We start from the raw sequence: 15,750 nt of genomic DNA on the forward strand, positions 1-15,750 counted from the left end.
AGCGGGAGGATGAACAGGTTAGGTTTGCCTGGATATGACATTGACTGCCCAAGTTCATTCTCAGCGCCTCTCCAGCCACAGGACAGATCTTTGCAGTTCTCAGACCCCTCCCTGCAGAGCCAGGTTCCCTGCTGACGTGGAGGCCTGCAGCTGACATGGACCTGCCTGCTTTACCTTGCTCCTTGCCCTGTGCCTCTCCTCTTGCAGCTCTGGCAGCTGTGCATAGCTGCAGTGCAGTGCTGGCAAGCACAGGCTCAGCTTGCAGCCATGGGCCATGGTTCCTCCCCTCTCACTGGGCAATCAAATAGTGGAGAGCGCTGCTATTTTATGGCTTTATCAATCCCTGTGCTCTCCCTTGCTCAACAGACTTGCACATTACTGGAAGGCTCTCAGCCCGCAGAAATGGGGAAGGGAAACTTCCTGAGAGTTAAATTCTTACTAAAGGCAACAGAGTTTTGCCTGTGTAAGGCCAACAGCCTTTTTTCCTTCTCTGAAAATTAATGGCAAAACAGTTTGGGACCATCTCCCCATGCAGAGGAGAAGTGATGCCAGGTCAAAAAGCTGGACATGTACAAGCAGGCCAGTAACATTTGTGCAGCACTAGATCTGAGCTAGTCCAGCCTGCAGAGATGGCAAGACTGCTTCCAGATGTGAGCTGGCAGGTTTGCACAGAGCTACATGCTGCTGCATAGACTTAACAGCTTGGGTCTCCATTAGTTTGAGGAACTTGGCACTGCACATTGCAGCCTGATGTAGGTGCTCCCCAGGTTGCAAGCGATGAATGATGTCTATGAGAGCAGTCCCTTCGCAAGGGATCTTACGTGACCAGGAAACAAAACAGCTGTTCTAAAGAAAGGCTAGCAGATTCATCTCTCAATGCAGGACCTGTCAGGCAAGTGCTTGCTTTACATATCCAAGCTGCTTCTACATCCTGGCACTTGATGCAGGAGCTTGGCTGGCCTTTGCATGCTGCCTCTGGGAGAGCAGAGGGCTGTGGGTCCCCTGGAGTGTTAGAAGCAGCATGGCTGCAAATGCAGAGGAGCAGCTGTATTTTCTATGTGAGGATTTTCCGTTTTGTACTTCAATTACTTGCTCCAGTGGCTCCATAAAACCAGTATAAACCAATACTGCATCGTCAAGAAAGTTAGCTAGGTTTGGCAATGCATATAGCATATTTTAATACGGAGAATTGAGCAAGGATTAAAAAAAATAATAATCCTGGTTTGTTGGGTTTTTTTCCCCCACTAGAAAAGTTATGACATGGAAATAAATATTACTCCCTGAATTTTTAATACTGCAGCTATGACTAGGTTCATTTAGAGGACCAATCAGCTTGATGGTGTCCCTATCAAAGCCAGTGGTAAAACTCCTGTGAGATTCCAGTTTGAGTTGAATTTACCATCTTAATGGGAATAAGGAAGGAAGCTTGCAACAATTATCCTTTTATTATTCTGTTTTGCTTGACGATTAGCAAACAGAACACTGTGTAATAACTTCATACGCCACTGACATGTTGAACAAAACACAGATCAAAAATCTCTTATGAATTATATTATGTATGCTTTATTAAATTAACCTACAGTGCCAGGGAATGTGCTGTTAGAAATACAATATTGAAATGAGACAAACATTTAATACGTGAACTATGAGAATTGGTTAGAGCAAGTGTCACGCAGCACAGCCAATGGCATCTAATATGTTTAGATGAGACTTGCAGATTGATCATTCAGGTGAGACCTTTAAGACAATTCCTTCTGTAAATCTGTCACGTGCCTATGCTGAGTGTCTGAGCATTGCCTCTCTCTAGTGACGCACTGCATAAACACACCACTGATGTACAGGTCCAACATCACTTGTCAATCAGACTTTATTATGGCACTCATTTTTACAGCCCAGTATGCAACACCGTTTCCCATCTTATCCTCAGATGGAGCCAGCCAGTTCCACTCATGAGGTAAGGATGAGCCAGAACAGCAGAATCTGCTGTCTCGCTTGAATCCAGGCACTGCTTGTTGGAAAAGGCTGGGTTCAGGGATCTGGGTTGCTCCTTTCCCTGAGATGCCCTACCAGAGGCAATTACTCAGATATATGTGGAGAGAATGATGAAGAAAATAGTAGAAAACACTTGTAACAGCCATGTTCAGTGTTGGTTCAGGTTCTAAGCTATTGTATTTGATGAGAAAGCAAGGAAAATTTAGACTTGTCTCTCAGCTGCATTCATTTCTATGGGGCTTTGCTGACAGTGTGCTGAGGGTGTTCAGCATAAGGTTCTGTGCATCTCCTTTGCTTTGGAGCAGGTATGATTTGAGAGACAGCTTTCAGCCATGGAGAGACAAAACTTCCAGCTTAGCTGTTAAGTTTAATCAGGATTCCTTCAGTAAGTGGAGAATTAAATGCCAGAGAACCTTAAGTCCTTAAACTAAATGGCAATAATATGGCATTGGACAAATCAATTTCATTTTTCCTGTCTACAATAGAAATGGTCCAGGAATTCAAAGGGATGCTTTTATAGGACCAATGAGATACTTGGCAAGTCACAGGAGACTGGGTTTGATTTTATTTTTTTTACAGTGGGGAAAATATTCCTAATATAAAATGCAGACACTAGAAGGGGGAAAAAAACCCAACAAACCAGCAGAGAAACAGAACAATAATCTGCCAAAGCAAACTGACTTAGAAAAGAAAAATACTTCACTTATCTCTTTTCTGTGTTAGCAACAAAAGAAATGTTTTCTCCTAGAAGCCTCTGGAAAACATCACTGATCTGACACATCCTCCAGGCCACACAATGCCTGTATCACCAGAAGACACCCCAGTCATCATTCAGCTAACTTCACCCACCAGCCTTTACCAATGCTGTTTGGTTATTAGCTTATCACCTTGCCAGCCCAAGGGCTAGCCATTTCAGGGAAAGTACAGAAATCCTTATCATAAATAATCCATCTAGCATGTCTGCCATCTCGCTCTGTTCTTCTAGGGCAGCTGAGATGCTGCATCACTTACTGCTGCACTATATAGTGAAACACATGTCTCCATGTGGGAAATGTATTTACAAAGATTACCCAGCAGAAGAGCACAAAATGATTTGTACTGGAACCTGCAGCTTATCAGGAAAATGATGTTTGGCAGGGACGCAGCTAATGTCTGGCAGAACGTAGCGCGTTTCCAGTGCTGGCAGTTGCAGAGGCAGAGCGGGTTCCAGCAGGGCTGCAGGTAGCAGGAGGCTGATTGATGGCAGCCGGGCCTGAGACGTGGGATGGGCAGAGAGCCCCTGTGCCTGGTGGGCACGGCAGCTTGCAGGAGCTGTGGCCATGGGTGGCACAAGTACTTCACAGCTGTAGCTCTAAAAGCAAACCTGCCTCCAGAGAAGCACTCACCTCCTATTCCCCAGCCCTCACAGTAGAACAGTTTTTCCTTTACCGAGCATTAAACGTCATGAGGGTTCAGAAGCTGCAAGAGTCTTCCTTTGTCTTTTTAGGTTGTTTTAGTTCAGTCAGTTTTAAAGCTTTTACAACAACTATAAAGACTGCTCCTTTCTAAATGAAAGCTGATCTTATATGATGGCAGGCGTTTCAGTTTTTAAGAGACAGACCCATCACTATGAAGGCTGTCAATACTTATTCCTGGCCCTTTTTTCTCATCTTCCCCAAAATGCCTATGGAAGAGAAGAAAGGTTCCCATATGCGAAGGTTTAATCCACCTGTGTTAAGTCCACTAGGAGTTTGTCGCTCTCTGTGGGGGATGAAAGCGGACATGACACAGTATTCTTCAGAAAGTAAAAAATTAATTTTCCTGCAGCTCTACCAGAGAACAACGATGATTATTGAATATTGCAGGGACTCTAGAAACCCTGCAGAGAAGGGCTGGGACCCCCATGTCAAACCTGGTGAGAGGTAGGGGGCTGTTAGAGAATACTGACTTCAGCAACAGCAGCACAAGTGTCAGGCACCGCTTTGTACAATAAACAGCATCTTTTGAACCTTCCCTTTTTCAGCTTTGCGCAGGCCTGGCTGGCTAGGGTAGGCAGCAATGGTGTAGCTGGCCCGTTTACATCCCAGGTCTGTGTTGTGGGGCTGTTCTGCAGCCTGGTAAACATGCATGGCTTCATACAGAGAGACGGCAGCTAAACTGAACTCAGTACTGAACGGTTTTCCTGAAGCGAGTCAGGTTCCCAGTGATGTGGTAACAAACAGAGAAAGACCAGAAAAAGACCAGAAAGCCTTAGAGGCTGCCACACAGCAGTGCCACAGCCTGGGCAGTGACGAAACCCCACACCTGTAACAAACCACCCCACAGCCTCCCTTTCAGGCATACAAACGAATCAACAGGTAACATGCTGCAAATTCTACTCGTTACTCTTGAGCAGAGACATACATGATTCATTTCTTTTCATACACTCATCCTCTAACTCTTCATCTGCACTGTTCTCACACCACCTTCCAGTTTCCGCACAGCATACAGGTGATGCCCAACACATTGTTAGAAATAGCAAAGATCAAGGCAGTGTTCAGCAAACCATGCCATTTGCTGCAGAGATAGCTGACAGAGATAGGCCAGGTAAGCATGAAAGGAACGGCTTAGTTAGGATCAACCGAGCACAATCAATCAGCACGACAGCTCAGACTGAGGAGATAAAGCTACATTTGCATTTATTCTCTAACCTGTTCTCTCAAAGGAGAACATTAGGATGTTTGTCTAGATGTTACAAATTACTTTTAGAAAAAAGATGCCTTGATGCACATAGCAGTTGTAGCATGTTAATTGTTTTGGCTTTTTCTGCAGTGAAACAAAACACCAGCTCACACCAAGAGACTTAGGTGCTGCCAGGGGGAGGAACTCCTGCAGGGTTCTGTAGGAGCTGGAGGTTTCAAGGGTGTTGTGTGCTGGCAATCATGGCCACAGTAGAAGAACCTTTTCTGACAAAACCCAACCAGGATTAATCACTAAGCCCACAGAAAATGAGAGGGGAAGCACAAAATGGAGGATGAGGTGAGACCCAGGGATGCTCAGTAGCCTAGGATGATTTTTGCATTTTATCTGGCCAGATGCCCCACACAGGCAGCCTGCTGCATCCCTGCTCGCCTGGTAGTGGCCTCTGTGTGTTAACTTGTGTGACAGTCAAATATAGATGGCCCAGTGGGAAAGCTGGTAAAAGGTAGAGCTTTATTAGTAATCACAGAGAGTTTGCAAAAGGCAATGGCCATTTGCTTTCAGCCTTATCCTGACCCTGTGATTAGGGATGCACTGATCATTATTTGCTTATTAAGACTTGAAAACAGAGGGCAGAAATTTACTCTGCTCCTCTTCACAATCAGCAAGTGTTCATATAAGCTTTTGGATTATAGAGGAGATGCAGTTAACTACTGAAGTGAGATTTTCCAGGGACACTACAGGCTTTAGAACATATCCTGCATGACTGGAATGAACCAAAGCTAACATTTCTCTTTGTTTAGATATTAAACTGGTTAATTGAACCATTTCTTCCTTTCACGCAGGGAGACCTTTAAAACCATGTACTCAAGTACGGACCTGAGATGACCTGCAAGGTTTGGTAACCATAATCAGTTCTTTGAAAGAAAAGGTGTAAGCCTCCTTGCAGCCCTGAGTTGAGACCAAGACCCAGGGAGAGTGGGATTTTAGATACAATCATGTCCTCCTGCTTTCTATTAGCTAATTTGGCGGTGCTGGTTTGGATCATATTTTAAGACTATTCCCTTGGGTTATATTCATTTTTGAAAGGAACTGTCTCTCTAAGGATAACTTGTGTGTCAATCCATCTCCCAGTGCAATTTGAGTGCTAAAATTCTGGAAACTAGTTTCTATCAATATCAATACGCTTCCCTGAACACTTTATGAACGGTGCTTATATGTTTTGAATTTCTTAGACTGCCACATTCAACATTTTATATCTAAATTGTTAATGTTCTGTAAAGTAACACAGCCATTTTAATAACCTCTATGTACTCTGTCATAAAACCCCCAAATTTATTTGTATATCAGTGACCAAAATGGAAAAAAAGACCTCAGATATTAGAATAAAACATGTAAGTCAAGGATAATGCTATGCTCAATATTTTATTTATATTTTTATGTAAACATAATTTGCTTTGTAGGCACAATATAACAAAAGCTCTAAAGCAACAAATACAATTAAACAGTGTTTCAGTTTACTTCAATCAATCAGGCTTAAGTTAAAGAGAAGCTTTCACAGTTCCTTTAAGGCAAATTGAGAAATAATTTGTTTCACTTGAAGAAACTAACCAATTGTCTTAGAGTTGTTTAAACAACACTGTCAGTAGTAAGCACCTTCATTTCTACTACAATAAGACTTGGTCACTAACAAGTCTCTGAATCCTCATTTTGTATAGCATGCCCTCAACCACTTCAGACACGATACTACTGTTTGTGGTATTCTAAAGGTACTTAGGGCTTATGGGCCAAATTCTGCTAGCACAAACCTGCTTCCAGAACAGATGCCTGAAAAATTTCAATTCATTTCAGTAGTAACCTTCACGTATGCCATATTAATACCAGTAAAACACAGAGTAGAGTTTAGCTTGCTGACAGTAATACTCATCTGTGTTGCACTTAGGTAGATTCGGAAGTATTCCTTTGTACTCACTGCAATTACCTGATACTCTGCTGATCAGAAAATGGCCCTAAAATTGGTATGAATTAGCATGAAGAGTATTTTTGCCTTGCTAACAAAAGCAGAAAGAACTAGCCAAAATCACTTCATTTGATTGTTGTCCCTGTGGTGTCTGTGGCCATGACCAAGATCACCCATCTTTCTTTGTCTTGAAGGGTAATTTAACTGTAGAGCCAACCATACTGCGGTTTACAACAGAAGAACGGATTTGCTATTCTGCTTGCCCTACTAATTTAAGGCCTTGAGAATGCCACTTTACTGCCAGCTCGAAGGTCACCAGCAATATTGCTCACTTTGGCGTCAAATCAAAATTCCTAGTTATGTTAAGGTTTGTTGCAGGACAACATCATTACACTAACTGCAAAACAAAATCGGGCATGTTTCCTACCATTGTCAGCTTATGAGTCGTGAAAACTTAATGGCCCTTCTTAAAAGCCCAATTGACAAGCCCAATACATGGAAAACTCTCACTGAATACATATTTTTTCTGTGGATAAAGTCCCTATTTGGGCCTGATATAGCACTGGAAGTGCAGGCAAGTCCAGCTTGAAAAGAAAATCAACTATAGTGAAGTTCTGTATCAACATCTAAAGAAAACTGAAGTTCTGGTTCAATTAATGTTTCAAAAGCTTTTTTGGCATTTTTCTCCACAGTTATTTCTTCTCATTATTTTTGAATTTGTTTACCCAAAAGAAACTCCTTCAGAATGAACATTCTGCACGATTATCTGGTATTAGAACAGCAATTTCATGAGTACAGTGTAAAGAGATGGACATTAATACTCAGGCAGCAAAATGAAACAAACACAAAAAAAACCCAAGAGAGAATCTTCTAAAACCACACATAAAAGTCATCCAGACCCACAAGTCCTTTCCCGCTGAGTAAAGCCTGAGCAGCCCTCCCTCTCCACTTTTCTATATTAATTTTTAACTTCTATCACTACAGGATACTTGCAGATTTAGGCGAACAACTAGCCATGCCTGTGGAAATACTTTCTTTTGAAAAAATATATTAATCCAAAGATATACGTCATTATACAAGGTCTCTGACATTCCTTTAGCATTTCTACTGTAGGTGATTGCAGTCATTTTAAAATAATTGTTTTAATGAGACAATTGAGGACCTGAGTGGCTGCTGCTTGGATAGATGAAGACATGGAAAAAATACTTACTTTTGTCATGTTTAGATATAGTTTCCACTAGTGGGAGGTAGATAAGACTAGCTGGTCTTTGAATACTTGATCCTGCAAATGATTACAAATGTAACTGTACGTATGGAACAGAGCTAGACAGAGTTATCCCGGTGCATAATTTCTGATGGGATTAAGGCCTAAAACTCATTTTTAACAGGGTTAACTTCTGTAGGAGTTCAGCTCCAGCTTGACAGTTGATCAACACACTAGCGATTTCAGAGCAGTAAACTCCATCAACAAATCTCTTTCCGCATACTGATGAGTGATCCTTACCAATACAATTTAAAAATGAGATTTACAATTGGTTTGGATTTTGGACACAGATGAGTCAATGTGTCCTTAGCAGAAGATGTTGATCTGTCAATAACAACGCTAATTGCTACAAGCAATTAAAGTTCTGGGTCTACGAAGAGTGGCTCACGGACCTTTTTCCTTGCCTGTAATGTATGGGGTGATAGCTCAGATCAACAGGAAAGCATTGTAGTTGGCGCTCTGAACAAAGTGTTTAATTCCTGGTGCTGATGACTAACGTGATTATACAACACTAATCAAAGTCTCTCAATTAATGATTTCTTGCACAATTTTAGATTCCACAATTCTAAATGAGGTATTTTTGAAAATCAAGATAGGATTGCTTATAAAATGATAAAGCATGACTGAGGAAAATGAAAACTCATCTTTTTTGCAACTTTTATCTGTGGTTCATAAAAGGAAAATTATTTTAACACTGAAAATCCACAAACTTAAAATCCTCCCTCCAGTTACTAGAATTTTCCAGACAGCAAGTGGGGAATTTTTTTTGTTACTGTTTCCAACTTGCAAAAAAAGCCCAAACCCCCCTAATAACTTATGCAAAATATTGGAATTTGCAGGAGAAAGATGCCCATCTAAAATTACACAGTAAGTTAATAAGGCTTTTAAACCGGAACAGAAAAATCCATGGGACTCCTACAGAGAAACAGGGTATTACACAGGAATGTCATAATACTGCACTGGATGAGAATGGCACTTGAGTTCAAAACAACAATGATCAACAGCTCATAGCTCAGCTGACTGCAGACAAATACAACACACACTGTACTACAGCATTTGTTCACTGATGCACAGAATAGATTTCCCAATCTTGTTCCCTTCTCCATCAACCTTTCTGCTTCCACCACCTCTGGCTGTTACTGGATGAATGGCATGCGCTCTTTATTCTCATTGTCCCCTTCATGATCTTCTTCCTCTTCTCCAGCCTCACTTGTCTCTGTGCTGTCGTTGGCCATCTGTAAGATGAAAGAGGAAGGAAATCGGAAGACTTTTCACGTTGTTTTATTCATTCTGATTTCAGTTTGATTCATTTGATAAAGTGACTTTAAAAATGAAAGACGACATCGTTGCAACATGAAAATAAATATTCAATCTGTGCAAAACTTCTGTTGGCACTATGCCACTTCCAGCTAAAATTGTAAGCTGTTCCCTCGTGGCTTACAGCTGAATTATGTACAGAAAGCTGCTTTGTAGGACAGTTCCATAAGTGGACTGTGCACTTGTCGCAAGCTGATATTAAGGCTCTTGGATAGGAAATACGACTGGGTAGGAAGTTCACAGAATGTGTGAGACCTCTGGTTTACAACTCCTTCTGTATCTGCTTTCCAGAAACAGGCAACACTATTCTTTAATGCCAGCTAATGGTGGGGTCTGGTCCTACATGAGGTGTAGTGTCATGAAAACTCAGAGCGCAACTGTTTTATATTAAAAAAAAAAAAAAAAAAGAAAAGAAAGAGAAACTTTATACAGCAGTGGATGTGTAGGTGCTGGGAGAATATACCCATGACAGAGTGCAAATCTTTGGTCATACAGAGTGGGCAGAAACTGCATTTCCATATTTTATTGAAGATGCCTGTACAGGTAGTAAGCAATTGCAGAAATTTGTAGTTCAGGATAGCATTTAGGGAGCACATTGTAGTTTTTTACATGGGAATATTTATTACAAGTTGTGTAAGGGTGCAAGAGTCTCTTGTACTTCACCTTGTTGGTTTGACTTGTCTCTGGAGGCACAAGAAGAGTCTGGTTTACTGGACAGGTGGTAGTGTTTAACAGCATAGATTAGTAAGACTGAATTCTGTTATCCACCAACATTACCTCTCTCAGGACACAAGAAAATTCTTGTATTAGCTGGTAACTATTTCAAAACCAACTAAGCAAGGGACCCATTTACTTTTTAAAGAGAAATGCAGTGATGCTGTACCTTCCCTGTTTGATTACTAGCCTCTGCTGGAAATAAAAATATCATACAACTTGATTTTAACGGAGAAAACCAATGGTCAGAAGTTACCAATATTTTTGAATGAACACCCTTTCGTGACAGTGTATCAAATTTGTTCTCACTTTCTAACCAATCGCTACTGTGAATATACAGTATCATGAGAACTGATGGAGTAAGTGTATTAATGTTGTGTTATGGATCTTGTTTACAGTTTTAAGATGCAATTCAGCTACAAAATAATGCCCAGTTTCCACATCTGAGGTTTCAAAAGCCTTCCTTTTCCTTGCAGTGATTTTGTATGAGATTTGGCAGCAGTTTTAGAGGAAGTCCGAGTTAGAGCTTAGCTGTAATTCCAGGTTCGTTTCTGTTCTTTTGAAAGAGGAGATAACTCAGGTCTGAAAGCAAACTTCATACATTAGTATTGATTTGAAGTCAGTTTTTCATTATCTTCTTTACTGCTCTTTCCTACATCATCAGTGAACTTTTAGGCATGAGCCTGACTTTAATTTACTACTGCTCTCTGTAATGTTTCAGTACCATGTTAAGTGCTCCAAATCCAGTGGACCAGAGCTCCATCACAACTATCTTCCTTCAGAACACTTCTAGAAGGAAGTATTTAGAAACAGTGCTTCAGCTACTATAGAAAAAGAAATTCCTACCAAAGGTATACTCCGACTTTTGTATGGGAATCAGAAAGCACTTTACATTTGTACACTAAAGTAATATTGACTGTGTCTTTTTCTGTTCACTCCACTTATTAATACAGGAATTTTGTATTATGTTCAATGTTTGTTTTCCACCACACGGACAGAAATATAAATGTGGCAGTTTTAACCAGATCTAAGACTTGCAGACACAGATAGCCATTCAGTATAGAAAAGTAATTGCTGGCACTCTAGGAATAACAATTATATTTCACTTTGGGTTAACTACATAAATTATGATTATTAGTTGTATTTAGATGCTATGGACTTAGAAGAAACCAGCGTTAAAAAAATCGTAAGGGACACGTCTCCAAAAGTCACTACCATGCTTTAACTTATGCAACTGTACATCATGTAAGTAGTGCTTTGCACTCACCAGGGGAGTGGGTGCTTTCTCCACATCCAGAATTAGTTTTCCTATATTTCCTCGGTCATGGATTCTCTGCATGGCCTCCTTCACCTGTAAGAAAGATAACCTATTGATAATTTTCAGGCACACATTAAGAGAAGCCTGAATTCCTTCCTTCCAAAACCAGCAATATGTTTAAGGCATGCTATGTGCAAGGTAATTCAAACAGCTGCTTGAAACAAAACTAATAAACATTTTTTAGTGAATTTGGAAGGCCTAATTTTTGCACTGTGTCCGCCTAAACAGGATGTGAGTCTTGATGACAGTTTCTGAATAGCATAATACATATATAATGTTAATGTAGTACAAAGTAATGGTTAGCTGAGGTGCAGAGAGCAATACAGGCTCAGGGAGTTAATCCTTACGGGTTGTTCATTAGATTTTCTCCTTGCAGAATATTTATTGAGAAACCCTACTTTCACTGAAAGTTTTTCTAATTGATCTGTGATATTTTTCAGTTAATTTCTTTTGCATTCCTGTAGAGTGTATGCCACATCCAGGCAGTGACTATGATTATTGCAATACTGTGGTTCTCACTGCATAAGCATGTCTCTCTTTTTTCCACTTTTCTTTTTTAATTTTAAATAAGTAGTGTCCTACAGATACCACTAAGACCAGACATTTAGCAGCTGGCTGCAATTAGCACGTGTGAGAAGGGAACAAAAACCTCTTCTTACTAGTGCACTGGAGAGGAGTTTATTTTGATGTATGAAGCTCATGAGAGCTCAGCGTTGATGAACTGAAATTCTGTGTGTGTTGCACTGAAATTTCAATGTGCAGCATGCAGACCACTATTAAATCACTGAAAACTGGAAGATGTCAAGAGTTGCCTCACTTTCACGGTGGGAAACTTCAGGAACTCAAAATGTACACATAAAGGCTGTTTCATATCCTCATCACACTATTTTTTGCCGGCATAACAGGATATATTGAGACAAGGAGGAGTTTTATGTTAATAGGATCTACCATCTGTGACATAGTTTTATTGAATATTTTAAGAATAATGGCATAGAAGCTTCAAACAATATGCTGCTAACTTGGGAACAGGTGGGTCCCACAATACATTTAAAAGCCTGAATTGGGGTCCAGGCACCTAAGATAATTACTTAATGTCTAATACAGGAGGAGGTATGAGATTTTTAAAGATACTAAGCAAATACAGCTTTCAACTTCCAATTAAATTTAATGGATGCTGGGCACAAAATGTCTTTACCATCTGTCAGCCTTATTTTGAAAGCTGACTGCAGTGAACTCAATATTACAACCTTAATTTTGCCAAGTGGTTCCCTCAATTAGTAAACACCAGACTTAAAAAACCAATCTGTTAGAACAAAAGAAAAATTGTACTGCAAAACACAGTGACTTTCTAACTTAGGGCATAATTGTAAATTAACCTTGGAAAACACAATCTTATGAATCCCACTGGAGAGCAGGTTGACAGTCACTTTTACGAAGTTACCTTTCAGCATAAACAATACCTAACTATCCCAGAAGACTTGCTCTGCACTATGGACAATATTCCTTTAAAATACCCAACAAAGACCCTGAAGAAGCAGCAGCTGTATTATTTTTTTATGGCTCTTATTAGCCAAATCAAGCTTTTAGGAGTCTATAGCACAGCATAAATAACCAACATAGATGTGACAGAATTGGAGAAATCAGCAAACACACTTGCCTGTCCATTGAAATTTATTAACAGAACATCATGTGGAAAGCAGGGTATGCAACATTTATTTTAATTTGTACCATATCATATTTAGCAAGGCAAATTGGAGAAAATGTGCTTTCCCTGCATTTTTCACGTGCACGGTATCAAATTTAAGACTCTGGAGAAAGGTTGAGGAGTTGTTTCCAGGACACTTCTAAGTAGCTTGCAGAGGCAAAGGGCACAATAAAACTTGTAACAATAATATGGCTATGGAATCCAGATGGAGCTATTAAAATATAGAAAAATTTTGAAAAGTTTGAAGAGCTGATACAACATCTGTATACTTTAGTGTTACTTGCAACTTACCTACCTAGTTAGTCAAATTCTGTACTAGTGCAATGTCATTCAGTACTCTATGTCTGAGTTAAGAGACCATGAGCTATTTTATAAATGAGTAAGTTTTATGTTTATGGCTGCTAACAGTCCACTTATTCAACCAAGAGTGCAACTACTTGTTTCCCAAGGTGCCTGAATATTAAAACCATTCCCTCCTATGCTACAGAGGGCAGAGAGCATTAAAAACCTTCTTTGCTATGCAATTATGGTTAAGGCTTAAGTTGTTCTACGCAGACTATATAAAAGCATTTACTTCTTCATGTGAACATTTAAGTGCTGCGTGTAGTCTGCCTGTTGTAGAGCGTGTATGGAGCTTCTGCTAGGTCTGTGCCTGAGTGTTTGCACGTCACCAATGAAGACCGTGAATCACTCTGCACTTGGTTAAAATCAGACCCAGGCTTAACTGGTAGTACAGCGAGGCATGTGGAAATCCTGGAATTTGCTGGAGGTTCTCTGAAGTGGTTGATGTTTGATTCAAAATAAATATCCCTTCCAGTAGCAAGGATCAGAAGGGCTTCCCTCTTCTTACAGAACTGGGTCCCTACATTACTTTTCATCAATTGTTCTGTATTGGTTACTATTTGCATTTGTCAGCTCAAATCCAAGTAAATGGATCCAACATACTTTTGTTTATATGGACAAGTTAATTGAATTTCTTCTGGTGCAGTATTGTCAGCAGAGGGCTTTTGGATTGGAAATAGTGCAAAGGAATGTTTACTAATATAAAGAATTTCCACTGGAATAAAGGACAAAAATTCTGTTGGCCTTTGTTTGCTTTCAGTATACCTCAGCCCTTAGAGCGTCTGTGTTTAAACTAATGCTGAACTACAGATTTTAGCCTTGAGAGCCCCAAAATTGACACAATATGTATCTCAGAGCTCTGCATTGGAATCAGAACTACTTTTTACACATTACTGGACAACTGGAAAATGCTTCCACTTTCTATGTTATTTATGCAAGGAAAGTTGGCAACCAGTTACTGGAAAACAAGAGCGAGCCAGAATGCTGCACAGCTATGCACTGCCTGATGAATCCAACACAGGCACTCCTAGGCAGCAGTGGAGGAAAATGATTAATAGCGGAGGACAAACAAAAGGAATCGCAAGTTTGCCTTTTCCCTCAAGGACACTTGCATTAATTCATATTTTAGTTTGACGTACTGTTTTTAAGCATACTCTAGAGTGGAATCATCTTCCCCTATCTGTTCAGTCTAGTGGAAAATGATAACAAACACAGGAAAAGGACCTTTCTAACTCAGTTTGAAACAATTTGCATTTGCTTTAGGGAATATGCTTTTATAATTGGAGAAACGATTTTGAACAAGTATATTTCTCCCATCCCTTTCAGCTCTACAAATGGTACAGTCGTGGATATGTTATCACATATCCTCATTCAAGTGTTTTTCAGCAATGACAGTGAATCTGGAAATTAAGATGACCTATGCAATAATGAGGTCATCTATAAAACAAAGAACACAGTCTAGAAAGACAAAACCAATGTACCTCAAGGTCCTTTACAAGTCATGCTTACAACTTGTGCCCTGTGAGAAACAGTCAAATTCTCATTTCCTATCATAACTCCCCAAGTGCTGCAGATTTTCTGAGCCTTCTACAAGCTCCTTCCTCATATTATTCTGCCGGACCCAAGCAGAGAGGCAAGGAATATAAAATACAGAGAGCTTAACTGGGACCAGACAGAACCATTGCATTGTGTTAGCGTTATAGGCAAAGATTAGCAGCTTTAACATTTCTTAGAAAATTTTAATCTATTAACACACACTTGCACATTTAAAAAGGTGTTATGCTACCAACAGAATTCTTCAAAGAAGGCTCGATACAAACACAGGACAAAAAAAAAAAATCACAAAGCTGGCAAAGAAGGCCTGCTGTGAAAAACCCTGTTCAAGTATATTTTCCTGAGGGGATGTTATGGGAGGGATCTCAGAGCTTCTCTTGAATCAGAGCCATTTCTGTTCATCTGTATCGTGTTTCATACCGCGAACAGCAACAATTACTGCAATAGACCTTGGTAGGAGAGTAAGGGCAGAAATGCCCTTGCATTACCAGTCAGAGAATGCTCTAAAAGAGACAGCTGTCTTTTCGGGAAGTGTAAAGTTTGACAGCAGTACTAAGTCTGCTACCACTTTGAGGGAACTCCTCAAAAGTATCAAGAACTTTGGATATTGTGTCCTCTCTAAAAAAAAAATCTTATTCTGCTTCAAATAGGCTCATCTTCTCCAGTCTCAAATCTTTTCAAAATCAAGCCGAGGCACTTACCTTAACTGACAATGGTAATTTTCAGCATATTGTTTAATACTTTCATCTCCTACCAGACTAGATTTTCTCTGTCTTCAAAAACAAGCTGTAACAACAAGGCCTCCCTCTAACAATTTTTATAAGTTAGTATTTTTAAAAGTCTGCATACAAACTAAAACAGAAAAACAAAGAAAAAGCAAGGTGACCAGGCACACTGGGTTCTAAATTGAAGGGACAAATATCTGC

General features: G+C 40.0%; 1 protein-coding gene across 1 annotated transcript in view; it reads right to left on the reverse strand.

Annotated features, from left to right (window-relative positions):
* Positions 1 to 6,056: 6,056 nt before the first annotated feature.
* The window catches only part of VAT1L (vesicle amine transport 1 like), a 61,426-nt gene continuing 51,732 nt past the window's right edge, over positions 6,057 to 15,750 (reverse strand). Inside the window, exons 8-9 of the mRNA XM_075765471.1 lie at positions 11,173 to 11,256; positions 6,057 to 9,109 (exon numbers count right to left, since the gene is read on the reverse strand). Coding sequence (XP_075621586.1) covers positions 9,011 to 9,109; positions 11,173 to 11,256 — 183 coding nt within the window. The 3' untranslated portion in view covers positions 6,057 to 9,010. The remainder of the gene's footprint in view (positions 9,110 to 11,172; positions 11,257 to 15,750) is intronic.

The sequence above is a fragment of the Balearica regulorum genome, chromosome 13 (assembly GCF_011004875.1).
Source record: "Balearica regulorum gibbericeps isolate bBalReg1 chromosome 13, bBalReg1.pri, whole genome shotgun sequence".
Classification (NCBI taxonomy): domain Eukaryota; kingdom Metazoa; phylum Chordata; class Aves; order Gruiformes; family Gruidae; genus Balearica; species Balearica regulorum.